Raw genomic sequence first — 16,725 nt, 5'->3', positions numbered from 1 at the left:
CTTGTCTTGTGCCCACAAATATCGTTAGCACGTTGTCCACATTGGTCATTTCATTCGTTTTATAGTTTGTTGAGCTTGTGGCAGATCATACGGTTGAGATGGATGTTCAGCTTTCCCCCTCTCAACCTGAAAATACCTTGTTCGCAGTTGAAAAAGCACCGGAGGGTTTGGAGGAGCAGTCAACTGTTAACCATGCAGTTGAGGAGGAGAACGGAGGATGGAAAACTTTTCCTTTCATTATTGGTTTTTCAATCTTTTTATTAAACTTATCAAATGATGAAACCTCTTAAAACATTTAAAAAAAAGGCATTTGAAATTTCATCATTTTTAAGTGGTTTAAGAGGTTTCATGCAAGTGTTAGTGGCTTCCCTTAAAAAAAGGCATTTGAAATTGCCTTCCAATGCAGAGGATTTGTACTATGGAGTAAAATCTGAATCCGGGCTTCCCCTTACACAGCAGCTCAGGTAAATACTTACTTTATAACCAGCGTTAAAGTAGGGGACAGAAAGTCTTTTCTAATTATTTGTAATATTTACTATATCCTCTTTATCCTATCAAACTTATAATGTTGTAAGTGTAAATAAGTATAATTAATTGATTTATGGCTAAGAATTGTATCAAGTTTATTTGTCGGGGTTGATAAAGAAACACAAACGTAGAAATTAAAACACAAAATCTTATCAGAAACTCCTCGCTTGTGCTACAGCACTTCTATTAATCAATTTCTTCATACAAACATTACAACTATTCAGCATTCACTTACTCTCCATCTCTTGATCACTTAATCAGCTGCACACCCTGATGGTCAATCCATTACATTATGCCTCATTAAATAGAAGTCCTTGGATAATTCTGTATCTTAGGCCGGCCTAGAATATTTCTACCATCTAGAACTCTCAAATTAGTGTTGTTTTAATTTGTAGGTGAAATTACATCTTCCAACATTATTAATGGAGAGTATGTGTGTTTATTAACTAAAAACTGTTAACATATCCCCAGACGGACATACAAACCTGAGCCCATGGAGGCTGTGCACGGTTCAACAAGTGGAAGAGCTGAAATGCATAATAAAAACGTTGCCAATATGGAGCTGTGCAGTGGTCCCCGAAATCATGAATACCCAGCTGAGCACATTCTCAGTGTTGCAGGCACTGACAATGGACAGGCATCTAGGCCCTCATTTCAACGTACCTGCTGCCTCTTTCTTTGTCTTCGATCTCCTGGCAGCCGCAATAATATTATGTATCTATGAAAAGGTGGTTCCCTGGGCTAATGCGAGGGAAATTAAAATAACGAAGCTTATGAGAATAGGAATAGGCGTGGTTATCAGCATTGTAGCTGTGGGAGTGGCCCTTATAGTCGAGAGAAAACGTTTCAGAGCAGTGAATGCCCAAGTGGATAGCATGATCATAGTCCCATTATCGGCGTTTTGGCTCCTCCCTCAGTTTATAATAATTGGAGTAGGAGAAGCGCTTCAGAACGTTGCGAGGATTGATTTCTTTTAATCTGAATTTCCAGAAACTGTACGTAGCACGGCTACTGCTTTCGCAGGTACAAGTATTGCAGTGGCATTTTATTTGAGCAGTTTGCTGGTGGCTATCATTCATAAAAACACTGATTGGCTTACTAATAATCTTAACCACAGTCGTCTTTATTACTTTTACACCCTTCTCTGTGTAATGGGTGTGCTGAATTTGCCTATTTCATACCATGCGCTCGTTGGTATAGATATAAAGAAAAAGTAGACAGCACCCACAATATGTCTACGCCATGAAATGCAAAGGACTGTTATGGCAAAGCCCATAACTTCGTTCTCCTTGTATGTGTATTTAAGAATTCTGTTAGTTTCTCTCATTATAGACAGTCTCATCTTGAAGTGCTATATTGAGGAGGGAAGAACATCACGCCCAAGAAATTTTCTTCTTTGCAAGCGAGAGGTCGGTAAAAAGGATGTTATCTTCACAACCTCTACAGATATAAGATATTTCCTTTTCCTATCATATATGTAATGCTTCTTCCATAATAGATGAACATTTTCTCTATTTTGTATACTATCTTCACCTTGAAATTAAAGTTGATTACTGGATATGGCTTTCAGATATCTAGAACTTAGCATGGTGCACATCCATTATTCGAAATGAAGAGAATCCAATGGATTTTGTAAATGAGTTACTTGAGTTGTTGAATGTGTGCAAAGGGAATGGAGCACATGCAATCTCGTGTTGAAAGAAAATTGTAGTGGATGCTGACTATATTAAATTCATAGTTTACTTTTATTTATTAAGTTTTTTTTAAAATTAATTTTCGAACTTTAAGTTTGCTATAACTCCTTAGCATTATCATTATTTTTCCTATTTCATATATTAGCTTGCAAATTAGTGTTGGAATTATTCCAAGTGAAATTTCACTTAGGATATGATTATAGATTATAGTACTAGATAAAATTGTTGCCATTGTTCTATCTCTAAAACTTATCATCTTTAATTTTGATTTAATTTATTCTAGAAGTTAAAGGGTTGAGAATATGTTAGCTAAAAATAAATGAATCATAAGTACTGCTGCTCCAAAGTGGACCAATGAATTTGGAATGCCCTTCTCAACCATAGATGCATCATTTATTCCTTCCTCTATTGTATCTTCATGTTGAGGAGCAAGATGTTGAGGAGCAAGTGTGACTTTTGACATCTTGTGAGCTTCCAACCAAGCTAGATGTCTTATAAGACATCCTCTTGAAAAGACGAAATCAAAACTCCTTTTGCTGATTACACCTTTATTAGATGTTTCTTCAACCACAACCTCATGCTGAAGAAGCATCTTTATAGTTTGTTACAAGGAAAAAATATTTAATTTAATTATTTATTTTTGAGATAATAGAAGCAAAATAAAATAAGTAAATAATAAAAAATATATAATAAATTAGCATTGTGAGGTGGAGTTCAAACAAATTAATTATTTAATTCAGCATGAAATATAAGTTACAATAATTAAACAATGTAGTTACTTAAATAATTACTAATGAGAATGTTAGCATAGAGGGCCTTTAACTAGGTTGATGTTTGTACGGTGGTTAATTTTTATATGATATTTGAAAGGATCAATAAAGCTTAGATTTCTATGGTTTGCCTCTCTTTGAAGTGTCATTGTGACTAAAGATTTTTCAAAGTATAATTGTGTCATATCATTACTTCTATGAAATGAGTGAGCCACTAAAAATTATATAAAAAATATAAGCCCATATCATAATCTACATGACTCATATCAAGTTCTAATTATTTAATGAAAATGACTTCCTTAATGATATCCATTATCTATTTTGAACTAGAATTCAAAATAATATTCATTTTAGTTCCATGGATGGGTCCACGAAAGTTCACATCTCCATGAAGAGAATGTAAGAAGAAGAATGGCTCCAAGTTGTTGAAAATGTGATGGTCTAAGAGTTATAAAATCTTGAAAAGATTTCCAAGTGGTCAAAAGAGAAGAGGTCATAAAATATTATGATAACTAGGTAAGTGAGTAATCCGTTACTTTTCACAATCTTATTGGTAGTTAAATAAAATATTTCAAATATGTGAATACTTGTATTCGGATGTCATTTTCAGAAATCTCATGGAGAGGTAGATTGTATCTATTATTCTATTATTTTAAGTTTTTTCTTTCTCTAAAGTATAGTTTTATTTTTATTTATGTTCTAATTGATCACCTCAATTATAAATCTAGAGTAATTTTAAGCTTTCATTAATATTAAAAAAATGCTAATTCATCATTTCAATTATAAATTTATGGAAATTTTGGTTTTTAATAGATTAAGTTGATTTAAAAACAATCTAAATGTTAATGTTTCAATTGTTCATTTTTTAAAAATTATATTTGAATATAAGTAGCTCAATCTAGCATTTTAGATCAATTTAAAAAAATCACAACTATGATTAGCCAAGATTTCTATAGATTGTTTTATTTTTTGATTCTTAAATTATATTTATAATGGAATTTTTTTTGTCAATTAGCTAAAGTGCATTAACAAAACGATTCTCCATATGTTTCATCATTATGATTTTCTACTTTTCAACTAAATATATTTAATTCTAATATAACAAAGTAAAACTAAAAGTCAAGAGAAACTTTAAAACTTAGAAAATATAATATTCAACTAAGCCAAACATGAGACAAATCAATAAAATACTATTTATAGTAACTATGGAGTATAAATTTATAGAGTTTTACTTTAGAATAACAAATAATACCATAAATGAATTTTTCACTAAAATTTGGATGCGACTGGATCATAAAAAGATGCTTTGTATAAACATTCATGCAATGCATTATGATCTCATATGATCATAAAATCTAAAATAACAAAGCTGATGAGAATAGAAATAGGCATGGTTATCATTGTAGCTGTGGGAGTGGCCATTATAGTCGAGAGAAAACGTTTGAGAGCAGTGAATGCCCGAGTGGATAGCTTGAGCATAGTCCCATTGTCGGCGTTTTGGCTCCATCCTCAGTTTATAATAATTGGGGCAGGAGAAGCGCTTCAGAACGTTGGGAGGATTGATTTCTTTTACTGTGAATTTCCAGAAACTGTACGTAGCCCGGATACTGCTTTCGCAGGTACAAGTATTGCAGTGGCATTTTATTTAAGCAGTTTGTTGGTGGGTATCATTCATAAAAACGCTGATTGGCTTACTAATAATCTGAACCACAGTCGTCTTTATTACTTTTACACCCTTCTCTGTGTAATGGGTGTGCTGAATTTTGCCTATTTCATACCATGCGCTCGTTGGTATAGATATAAAGCAAAAACAGACAGCACCCAAAATATGTCTACGCCATGAAATGCAAAGGACTGTTATGGCAAAGCCCATAACTTTGTTCTCCTTGTATGTGTGTTTACAAATTCTGTTTTTTGCCAGAAAGAGAGTGTATAATGTATCAAAAGAAACATAGTTTCTCTTATTATAGATAGTCTCATCTTGAAGTGCTATATTGAAGAGGGAAGAACACCCAAGAAATCTTTTTCTTTGCAAGAGAAAGATCAGTACAAAGGATGTTACTTTCACAACCTCTACAAATGTGTTATCCTTCCTCTCTCATAAGATATTTCCTTTTCCTATCATATATGCAATTCTTCTTCCATAATCGATGAACATTTTCTCTATTTTGAATACTATCTTCACCTTGAAATTAAAGTTTATTACTAATGGCTTTCAGAAATCTAGAACTTAGCATGGTGCACATCCATTATCCAAATGAAGAGAATCCAATGGATTTTGTAAATGAGTTACTTGAGTTGTTGAATGTGTGCCGAGCGAATGTCTCACATACAATCTAGTGTTGAAAGAAAATTGTAGTGGATGTTGATTATACTAAATTTATATTTTCCTTTTACGTATAAATTATTATTTTTAACTATTTTTTGAGCTTCAAGTTTGATATATGAAGTTCAGTGTTACTTCTTAGGACTCCTATTTTTTTTTCCTATTTCATATATTAGAATGCAAATTAGTGTTGGAATTATACCAAGTGAAATTTCACTTAGGACATCTTTATAGACTATAGTGCTAGACAAAATTGCTGCCACTATTCTATCTCTAAAACTTAGGATCTTTAATTTTGAATTGGAATATGTTAGTTAAAAATAAAAATAGTCTTAAATAATTTATTAAAGGAAAAAAAATAAATTAATTATTAATTTTTGAAATAGTAGAAGAAAAAATATATAAGTAAATAATTAAAAAATATATAATAAATTAGCAATGTGAGGTGAGATTAAACAAATTAATTAATTTAATTCAACATGAAATATAAATTAAAATAATTAAACAATGTAGTTATTTAAATGCTTAATAATGAGAATGTTAGTATAGAGGGAGTTTAACTAGATTGATGTTAGTATGGTGGTTAGTTTTTATATGATATTTGAAAGGATAGATAAAACTTAGATTTGTATGGTTTGCCTCTCTTTGAAGTGTCATTGTGACTAAATATTTTTAGAAATATAATTGTGTCATACCATTACTTCTATGGAATGAATAATCCCCCAAAAATTATATAGAAAATATAAGCGCGTATTATAATTTACATGACTAGTCAAGTTCTAAGTAAATGAAAATGGTCTCCTTAATAATATCCATTATCTAATTTGAATTGGAATTCAAAATTCTATTCATTTTACTTCCATGGATGGGTCCAAGAAAATTCACATCTCCATAAAGAGCACGCAAGAAGAAGAATGGCTCCATGTTATTGAAAATGTGATGAAGGCTAAAAATCTTGAAGAAATTTCCAAGTTGTGAAAAGAGAAGAGGGAAGAGGTTATACAATGATGACTAGCTAAGTGAGTAATGCTTACTTTTCACACTCTTATTGGTAGTTAAATAAAATATTCCAACTATGTGAATACTTGTATTAGGATGTCATTTTGAGAAATCTCATTGAGAGGTAAATTGCATCCATTATTCTATTATTTTAAGTTTTCTTTTTTTCTAAAATATAAATATACTTTTATTTATGTTTCTAATTGATCACCTCAATTAGAAATTTATAGTAATTTTAAGCTTTGATTAATATTAAAAAAATGCTAATTCTTCATTTCAATTATAACTTTATGGAAATTTTGGGTTTTAATAGATTAAGTTGATTTAAAAACAATCTGAATTTTAATGTTTCAATTGTTCATTTTTTAAAATTGTATTTGGATATAAATAGCTCAATCTAACATTTTACATCAATTTTAAAAAAATCACAACCATGAGTAGCCAAGATTTGTATAGATTTTTTATTGTTTGGTTCTTAAATTATATTTGTAGGAAAGAAACTTTTGTGAATTAGCCAAAGTGCATTAGAAAATTGATTCAACATTATGATTTTATACTTTTCAATTAAATATATTTAATTCTAATTGAACAAATGAAAACTGGAAGTCAAGAGAAACTTTGAAACATAGAAAATATAATATTCAACTAAGCCAAACATGGAACAAGTCAATAAAATACTATTTATAGTAATATGGAATCTAAATTTATAGAGTTTTACTTTAGAATAATAAATAATATGATAAATGAATGTTTCACTAAAATTTGGATGCTACTGAATCATAAAAAGTTTCTTTGTATAAAAATTCATACAATGCATTACCATCTCATATGATTATATAGGATTTCAAGTAGCTACATATCTCGATGAAAATAAACATGTAATTGCAAAGAAAAAGAAAGAAAGTTGGAGTTATATGGAAACTTTCCTTAATGAAACTCCTACTTTGATATTTCTAGCTCCACCAAAAAATATATAAATATACAAAAAATAATGTGTATCCTCCTATCACAAGTGTACTAGGAAATGGTTAGAGTTAACAAATAATGTAAACTAATATTAAGGAAAGGAGATATGAAGATCATAAGGTGCTTAGGGGTTCAATAGGTATGGAAGATGTAATAAAATAAAATGAAACAAAGAGAAAAAGAATAATAACACTTGAGAGGGTATGAATATGACAAGAAGAGAAAGATACAAGAATTTTTTTATTGAAGGTTGGTGTGCTCTCATGGAGGAATCAAATATTAGTATTAATGTACTCACATAGATAAATAATAGCCAAACAAGAGGTGTAGTAAATTGCAAAATGCCAACATTGTAAGAACATAATCAAAGAATAAAAGAGTAAATTGTAAAATGAAAGAGGAGGAAAGAAAAAGGGGTTGAAGTGCCATTTGGATTCATCCTAACTATATTCCACTAACCTAGGTACCTAGAAAGAGAACAAACATTTAAAAGTGAGAACCAAAAAAGAAATTATCATGAGATGCTAGTGTGACGCATAGACATCTACACATCACACTAGTGTTCAAGTAATTTTGGCTACAGAATGATGAGACACTAAAAAAAAAAAAGCCTAACACAAAATTTAACAACAAGTGAGCATGGTAAAAAAGACTTGAGCACCTTGATAAGAAAGAGAGGTTAATGTAGCATCCAAATGAGTCTAAGAATATAAAATAAGATAGAGCATGCCAAACAAATTACAAAAGATTGCCTTACCATTACTTGTCCATTCATAGTTAAGGGTGTTTTTATTCTCTTAGTATCATCTTGCACTCACATGATTGATGGTATTCCTATTATTTTATCAAATTGTGGGCATCACACATTCCTCTATCCTATTATTTACTTATATACCTTACGATATTTTAAGAGCCCCACTAGTAATACTTTGTATTCCCCATGTCACTTACACTATTACTCTTAGTCTAATTTCACCTTATGATTTCTTATATTTAGGGACAAGTTACACCTTAATGATTATGATACTCTATCTTTTCTATGTATATCATTCAGTACCTACTTATCTTTTTATGATTTGATGTTGTCTAAGTGATAGAACAATAGTGTGTCCTATTTTTTGGTAGTTTTTAGGTGTACTAAAATTATTATTTCTAATAGTTATCATAATCAATTAGAATGAAGAAAGTGTCAATAATTTAAGCATAGTGTAAACTTAAAATTTGTGGCATTATCTATTAAAATTTTATTTATAATTTTTTAACTTATAAATAAAAATATCATATTTCGAATGTTTCTAATATAAAAATTAGTATATTTTTACTATTTTCATTAAGAATAATTTATTGTAATGTATAACTTTAACTATAAATATGACATTTTCATGATTAATTGAATATAAATCAATAAATATAATACTAGTAGATAAATGTTTGTTGGTATTTTTAATTAAATATTTAATTTATTATTAACATTTAAAATCAAAATAATACAAATTTAGAACTATATTTTACTATAACATTTTTGTATTTACATATATTTCACAATTAACTGTTTTTCTCATTGAATCAAGGACATTGATCTAAAGTGGAATATATTTTCATGATGCTCTTCTAGCATATTTTGCTATTTTTACCATATTTAAATAAAGATTATTATTTGATGTGATGGAGTTTCATTGATTATAATATTTAAGGTTAATTAAGTTTTAAAAAGGTATAGTACATAGTGTTATTTTTAAAAATCTTACACATAGGGCTACATGCACATAAAATCTCATCTTTGGGTGGAGTTGTTTTGTCCCTTAAAATTTTGATGCAAACTAATAAATTTGTTCACCACGTGGATAGGGATAGAAGAGACTTCAAGGGAGGTTAAGGGTTTTTTTATGTAATTCTAGTGGTTAGACCCCATAATATTAGGTCAAACCTGGCATGGTTTTACACATTTTCTTTAGTCGGTTCACTAGTATGACAAAAATTACTATGCTTCTATCAATCAATGACACTTATGTAACTTTACATAATGTATTTCCTTATAAATTACCTATTATTTGATTATATTTAATTTTCATGTATTATTTTTCCTCTCTAATAATTTAGGCATTGTATGGAACTCACGAAGAGGGGAACATATAACAAGTGACTAATATTCATATGTTGAGATCTTGGATAATGACTTATTCTACACATATATGCATCAATACATCATAGATGAATCTTGAATGCATGGTATGGTGATACTTTAAATTCTTGGAAACATTATTTTCACATTGGATGGACTATTACCAAATCACTTTTCACAAGTGTATAATTTCCTTACCTCTGTGTATGTAATAATTTATTTTATGCCTACTTCAATTATATGTCAGAGGCTACTCATTGTACATATTTTTTTATTTTTTATGTTATAATGGAATGTGAATGCAAGGGACAAAGATGGGGTGGTGCTAGCATGGGCACCACATGAGAATATGGACATCCATCATTAGAAGATGTAGATGTAGGTAATATAAATAAGAAAAAATTCCATAATATTCAACTATGCTCTTCGACTTCCCATAATGAATGATTCTAAAAGAAGACATAGATAAAAATAAGGGCATTTAAAAAATATATAGGAGGAGATTTTTTTCAAGAAGACAAAAATAAAGTTTATGCCAAGAGGAAAAGGAAAAAACACAAGCTTAAAGGCATTGTAGAAAGAATAAGAAGAGAATGGAAGCTATCACTTGTACTATGACTCTCATCATGATGTGGGCCATGCTTTAATGGGAAGTATAAATAATATTGGTTGTTGACAAAGATAGAGTGAAGAAGGAATCGACACAATTCTCATCACAAAGTTTTGAGTAAAATATAAGAAGGAAAATGTGACGTAGGGTGAGAGCACAAAGGTGGATGAAATGTGTCATTCCCACTTTTTATCCAAGTGAACATTATACAACACTATAATTTTTTTTTTCAAACTTTTAACACAATAACATAATTTGAAAAAAAAAATTAAAAATTAAAAAATTAAAAAAAATGGCACACTTTCTAGGAGCAGGAGTAGGAGCAGGAGTTGATGCAGGAATAGGTTCAGGTTTGAATTTGAATGACTTTTTTGTTGGGAGTCCAGGGGATTCCCCTGTGACTCTCCCCACCGAATCGGTCTCTGTTCACTTGGATGGTGCCTGAAATGATACATAGGATGGTGGTACCATGCAGAATACTGCCAATGGTAAATTTATCATCTCCAACAAACCTGGTGGTGTTGAGGGCCCCAATAATAAGATTTTGTCTGTGGAATGCAATAAGAAATGGGCTTCTTTATTTGCAACTAAGCTTAAGGGTAAGGCCATTTCGCCGGTACTACATAAAGATGATCGTGATTGTGGCCCTTGCTCCATCCCTATACCAGACTATATTATGGATCAAAATATGGCTCACATGAACTTAGTCTTGGTGGGTGAATTTGTTGGACCACGTCCTAATATTCAGGCTGTTAGATCCTGGGTGTCTAGAAAATAGAATGGTAAGGGTCAAATTGATGTTGTTGCTAAGGTTGGTGGCTTCTTCTCCTTCTCATTCACCTGCGAAGAAGACCTTCGATCTATTTTGGTGAGAGGTCCCTGGATGCTAGGCAAAGCCTCGCCGTCCCTGAAAAAGTGGGAATTGGGTTTTAATCCCAAAGACTGGGAATGTAATAAATCCCCTATTTGGGTCAGACTGCTAGGTATTCCCATGGAATTCTAGGGAGAAGAGATATTTGCAGGTATTGTAGCTTGTTTTGGTGAGCTAATTTCAGCTGACCGAATGACTATAGCTAAAAGAGGTTTGGTTTATGCCAGATGGTGTGTCAATGTTAAACAGTCTACAAATCTGCCTTTCAAGATTGATCTTTTCTCTAAGCTAGAAAGATGGGTGCAGAAAGTGGAGTATGAATCCATCCCTTTCATGTGTTTCTATTGTAAAAAAGTGAGTCATTAGGCTAGGTAGTGTCCCTCTAAGCCAAAGAAGGAATAGAGAAAGAGGAATGACATGCCACTCTTAGAGAAGATAGATGCCTTGCCCATAGAGCCTCCTTTGAAATATTTGAGAAATAATTTGGATAGATCTATTAATCCCTATATTCCTACCCCGATTGTGGGGGATTGGGTTTTGCTTAGATCTGACTTCTCTTCAAAATTTCTTGTTTTCCTTGACCTGAACCTCTCACCGCTTGAGGAGAATATTGGGGAATCCCCTGTTGTGGATGCCCCCTGTGAAGAAGAGATTATTATAAATGCTATTTGATCTATCCAGGATACTCTCATTCAATAGGTTGTTGATATGGATAACTCTATTAAGGCGAAACCCTTGACCTCTCCCACATTGGAATCATCCCTAGAGGACTCTGGTCCTTTTATTAAGGTCAAACCCAAAAATAAAAGAAGGAACTCCCCTATTGGCCAAAATACTCTGGTCTCAGGGGGGTTCTTCACTAGAAACAGACAAAAAGTGGACTGTGGGTGGGATTCAAGGGGGGTGGAGAGACCACTCGATGTCGTTAGTAGAGATAGGTAGAGTCAAGTTTCCATTGCAGACGAAGCCCAAAGAACGTTACCAAAAATGGGGATGGCGTCCCCCTCTAATGCTAAATGAAAGTTATCTCATAGAATATAAGGGATTTAAATGACCCCCATAAGCATGGCCTGCTATCCAATTTGGTTAGAGATAATAAGATAGATATTTGCCTTTTCCAAGAAACTAAAATGCCTGGTAGCAAAGTGGAAAAAATTAAATTGGTGATGTTTGGAGATTGTGGTGTTCACTGTGTGGATGCAGATGGTGCTTCAGGAAATATCACCACTCTTTGAAATCTGAGACTTCTATGTGGTAAGGTGGTTCTCTCTTCTCCTAATCACATTGCTACTAGATTCTTTCATCTTAAAGATGGATCCTCCTAGATTATTTCCAACATCTATGCTCCTAATGGGAGATTTGCTAGGAAAGCTCTCTGGTCTTCCATTGGCCATTCTAGATCACTCTTCCCTAATGAGAAATGGGCTCTTCTAGGTAATTTCAACACCCCACTCTCAAATTTGTAGAAATATGGGGGTATGCCTATCTCTATTTATAGTAGACAAGACTTGGCTGACATGATCAACTCTTTCAGCCTTTTGGACTTGGATCTTATTGGTGCTAAGTTCACCTAGTCCAATAGACGCAGTGGGGAGGATCTCATTCAGGTTAAGCTAGATAGGGGCCTTGTCTCTCCTGATTGGATTTAGAATGCTTCCTATAGATTCAATGCCTTGATGTGTGTTGGATCAGATCACTTCGCTATTTGCCTTTTGGTGACTCCATTGTCAGGAAGAAAGGAGTACCCCTTTAGATTTGAAAAAATGTGGCTGATGGCCCTTGACATCCAAGATAAAATTATGGAGTGGTGGAATATTGATATCTAGGGTACCACCATGTTTTGTATAGCCAAGAAGCTATCCAATGTCAAGTCCAATATTCAATGTTGGAACAAGTCCTCTTTTGGAAATATCTTCAAAATTAAAGATAAGCTCAAATTGGATTTCGAGGAGGTTCAAAAGAATACCCAAGTTTTCGGGTTTGATAAAGATGTCTTGAACAAAGAAATTGAGATTTTGACTAAATTGCATGATACTATTTCCAAAGAGGAGGAATTCTGGAAGTAGAGATCCAGAGCTTTATGGCTTAAAAGTGGTGACAAAAACACCGTTCTTTCATATGATGACCCTTTAGCACAGGGCTGCTAATAGAATAAATAAAATTCAAGTTGGCCAGAGATGGGTTGATAAGCATAAAGAGATTTTCTAGGAAGCCATCAGTTTTTTCACTAATCTCCTTTTGGTGGATGATCCTCTTGACCCTCTAGCCTAAAATGAGATCTTGTAGGAGGTCCCCATCATTGTCTCCTAGGATATGAACCTGGAGCATACCAGAATCCTTTCTCTTGATGAATTTTGTAATGTGGTCTTCTCTTTTGAAGGTAACAAAGTCCCCGACCCTGATGGCTTCCCTCTGTTTTTTTTCAAAAAATTTGGCAGATTATTTTCTCTGATGTGGTCACTGCGACTCAAGAATTTATTGGATCTCACTCTCTCTTGAAGGAGCTAAATCCCATCTTCCTTGTCCTCATCCCCAAGAAACTCGATGCCTTCTCTTTTTCAGGATTTTAGACCTATTAGTCTTTGCAATTCTATATATAAAATTTTCACCAAAATATGGTGCTCAGACTTAAGAATTTCATCCGTTCTTTAATTTCAAAGCATCAAAATGGGTTTATTCTTTGGAGGCAGATCCCAGATTCCATTATTGTGGTGCATGAGAACATCCACTCCTTATCTATCAATAAAAAACCTGGATTTTTTCATAAACTGGACCTGTTGAAAGCTCTTGGTAGAGTCAACTGGAGTTTTCTTCTTCGAATCCTTAGGGCATTTGGATTCGGAGATAACTTCATCTAGAATATTGAATAATGTGTGTCCACCCTGAAATTTTCAGTCTTGATTAATGGATCTGCCTCTAGTTTCTTCTTCGCGTCAAGGGGCATTAGACAGGGGGATCCTCTATCTCCTTTCCTCTTCATTCTGATGAGTGAAGCTCTTAGTAAAATTATCCAGAGGGAAGTCAGAAAAGGCAATATTATGGGATTACGACCCTCCTTTCAGGCCTCCTCATGCTCTCACCAACAATTTTCAGATGATACTTTATTGATGGGGGAAGGTTCGGTTAAAGAAGCTGAGAATTTAAAAAAGACTCTAGATACTTATGAACAAGGCACTAGGCAAAAAATTAGCCTAGCTAAAACCTCAATTTTTTTCTTTAACACCCTTCAGGATAGGAAAACTAAGATTTCCTTGATTCTAGGGTGTAAAGTTGGAATTATGCCCAACTCTTATTTAGGTCTTCCCCTCTGCTAGGGTCTGACCCTAGACTCCTTTTGGGCAAACCTTATTGATAGATTCTGGAATAAGTTTGTTGGGTGGAATGGTGAGTTGTTAAGCCAAGTTGGTAAGCTTCAACTACTCAAAGCTTCGCTACAGAGCCTCCCAATTTATGCTATGAGTTTATTCAAAATCCCCGCCAAAATTACTGATAAACTCGAAAGAATTCAAAAAAAAAAATTATGGAGAGGGAGTGAATCTAAGAATAAATTACATCTTGTGGCTTGGAATTAGGTTTGACTTTCTAAGTCCATGGGGGACTAGACATTAGAAATCTTAGTGATTTCAATAAAGCCCTAATGGCCAAGCAACTGTGGAGATGTTGTAAAGAGAATAATAAATGGATTGACATTTTCAAACATAAATGCCACATTCTGGATATCCAAAACACTCTGGAATCTTATGACCTTTCTAGTGATGTTTTTGATTTATGGAGAAACTTCTTTGGCTCCTCCAAAGTTATTTTACATGGTTGTAGATGGGTGCTGGGGAATGCTGTCAAAATTAGGTTTTGGGATGACTGGTGGACTGGTGATGGCCCCCTATTGGATTTTGTGTGGGCTTCTCCTTTCAAAGAGTTATATCTCAAAAAAATTGGCTCCTAGGTGGTTGATTATATTAGAGATGGAGCCTAGTTAGATCTCAATTTTGTGGATAATGCTTTGATACCTATGCAACCTTGGTTGAATTGTATACACATCCACCACTCTCGTGTGGAGGATGACGTGTTCTGGAATTTATCCTCTTCTATAAAATCCAAGGTTGTTGATGCTTACAAGTTCATCTCCAGAAACTCCCCCCCTTCTGGGCGGGTATCTGGAATAAGCTCTTAATTCCAAAAATTAACATTTTTTTCTGGCTATTTATGCAAGGTAAGATCTCTACCATTGACAATACTTGCAAAAGAGGTCTTCCTCTTACTAATAGATTCTTCCTTTGCATAGAAGTGGAGGAAAATGTTGGTCATGTGTTGCTTCACTTCTCTTTTGTCAATGATATCTGAAATTTCTTCCTTGATATCTGGAACACTAATTGGGTATTCTCTGATTCTGTTCAAAGGTTTTGGTTTGAATGGAAGTGCCCCTTTGACAATCAGGATTTGGGAGTTCTCAGGAATTTGCCTCTTCCCCATATTGCTTCTAGTATTTGGAAAGAAAGAAACAATATACTCTTTAGAGATTTGGAATCTTTTGTGCTTGTTGTGGCTAGTAGAATTCGTAATTCTACCAAGGAGAATTTTATGCACTCCTGATATAGTAAAAGGAATGACCATCCCCTCCCTACTCTCCAAGAGGAATGGGATACTATCAAACGGTGGCAAATTGATTGGGATATTTTCATTCAAGTGCACAAAACAAAGCAGTGCAAATAAAATGTTCTTTGGCATCCCCCTATGGGATGGATCAAAATCAATGTGGATGGGGTGGCTAAAGGGAATCGTGGGCCGGTCGGGTGCGGGGGAGTGGCTAGGAACCATATGGGTCTGCTAGTTTTTGCGGTGGTGCTCCCTATGGGCACCCAGTCGAACCACTTTGCGGAGGCCAACGTTTCCCAAATTGTGTTACACATGGCTAAAAGAGAAGGCTTTAGAAAGGTCTAGTTGGAGTTTGACTCACTAAACATTGTCAATTGTCTGAATGGGTGCACGGATCCTAGCTGGATGATTGCTAATCTGATAAAAAATTATCGGGATATAATAAATGAGTTGGAAGAATTCAAAATTTTGCATGTCTTTTAGGAAGGCAACAAAGTGTCTGATCTACTGCCCAATATGGTGGTGGGCTACGTGGTGGCTAAATGGTGGAGTAGTAGGGATTTATTTCCCAAAAACTTGTGCGATCTGACTTGTGATGATTCCACCCACTTGTGGTAATCAATGAGTTTTAATCATGATTTGATTGAGTTGTTGGGTAAATGGCTCCTTTATATTTTCCCTATCCGAAGATCTAGAAACTTTCCTTGTGTCTGGATTTTGTGTCTAATTGTGTGGCCCATTTCTTACTACTTTTCGGAGACTTTTCTGGTGTGGCCCATTTCCTACTACTGTTCAGAGACTTCTCTTGTGTGGCCTATTTCCTATTATTTGGCGACCTAGATAATTATGGGTGGGGACAAGAACATGCAAGAACCATCTACTTTTGAGAAATTAAAGAAAAACAAGGACGTGTGGCAGGAAATCGTTGATGGGGGAATTGTCCCCTTCTTGGAAAGACTCCATGACCCTTCTCCTTTGCTCACAGAAACCTTTGTCAATGGGTGGAAGAAAGGGGTTCTAAGGGTTTATGGTGTTGATTACCAGCTGGATGAAACCCTGGTGGTGACGGTTACCGGTTTGATGATGAATGGCAGAAGGTTCTATAGGGATAGGAAAACAGGGGAGGAAGACTTGGTGATTTTTTTTGACAAAGACAAGAAGTGCTCAAGAGTTAACAAAATGGTTGATGGTGGCAACAACATGAAATATCTTATGGCTCCCTAGGTGGACATGGCTGAGTTCATAA

The 16,725-nt window shown here is 33.8% G+C and overlaps 1 protein-coding gene across 1 annotated transcript; it reads left to right on the top strand.

The window, feature by feature from the left end:
* The first annotated feature begins 4,382 nt into the window (after positions 1–4,382).
* On the top strand, positions 4,383–4,835 carry LOC131037175 (protein NRT1/ PTR FAMILY 2.13-like). Its single transcript, XM_057969246.1, has one exon. The coding sequence runs from the start codon at positions 4,383–4,385 to the stop codon at positions 4,833–4,835; it is 453 nt and encodes a 150-aa protein (XP_057825229.1).
* The last annotated feature ends 11,890 nt before the right edge of the window (positions 4,836–16,725 follow it).

This window comes from Cryptomeria japonica, chromosome 9, assembly GCF_030272615.1.
Source record: "Cryptomeria japonica chromosome 9, Sugi_1.0, whole genome shotgun sequence".
In the NCBI taxonomy this organism is placed as follows: domain Eukaryota; kingdom Viridiplantae; phylum Streptophyta; class Pinopsida; order Cupressales; family Cupressaceae; genus Cryptomeria; species Cryptomeria japonica.
This window is presented reverse-complemented; position numbering and strand designations above follow the sequence as displayed.

Bases quoted from the DNA above. Each gene is read 5' to 3' on its own strand.
- LOC131037175 (XM_057969246.1), top strand. From the start codon at position 4,383: ATGGTTATCATTGTAGCTGTGGGAGTGGCCATTATAGTCGAGAGAAAA.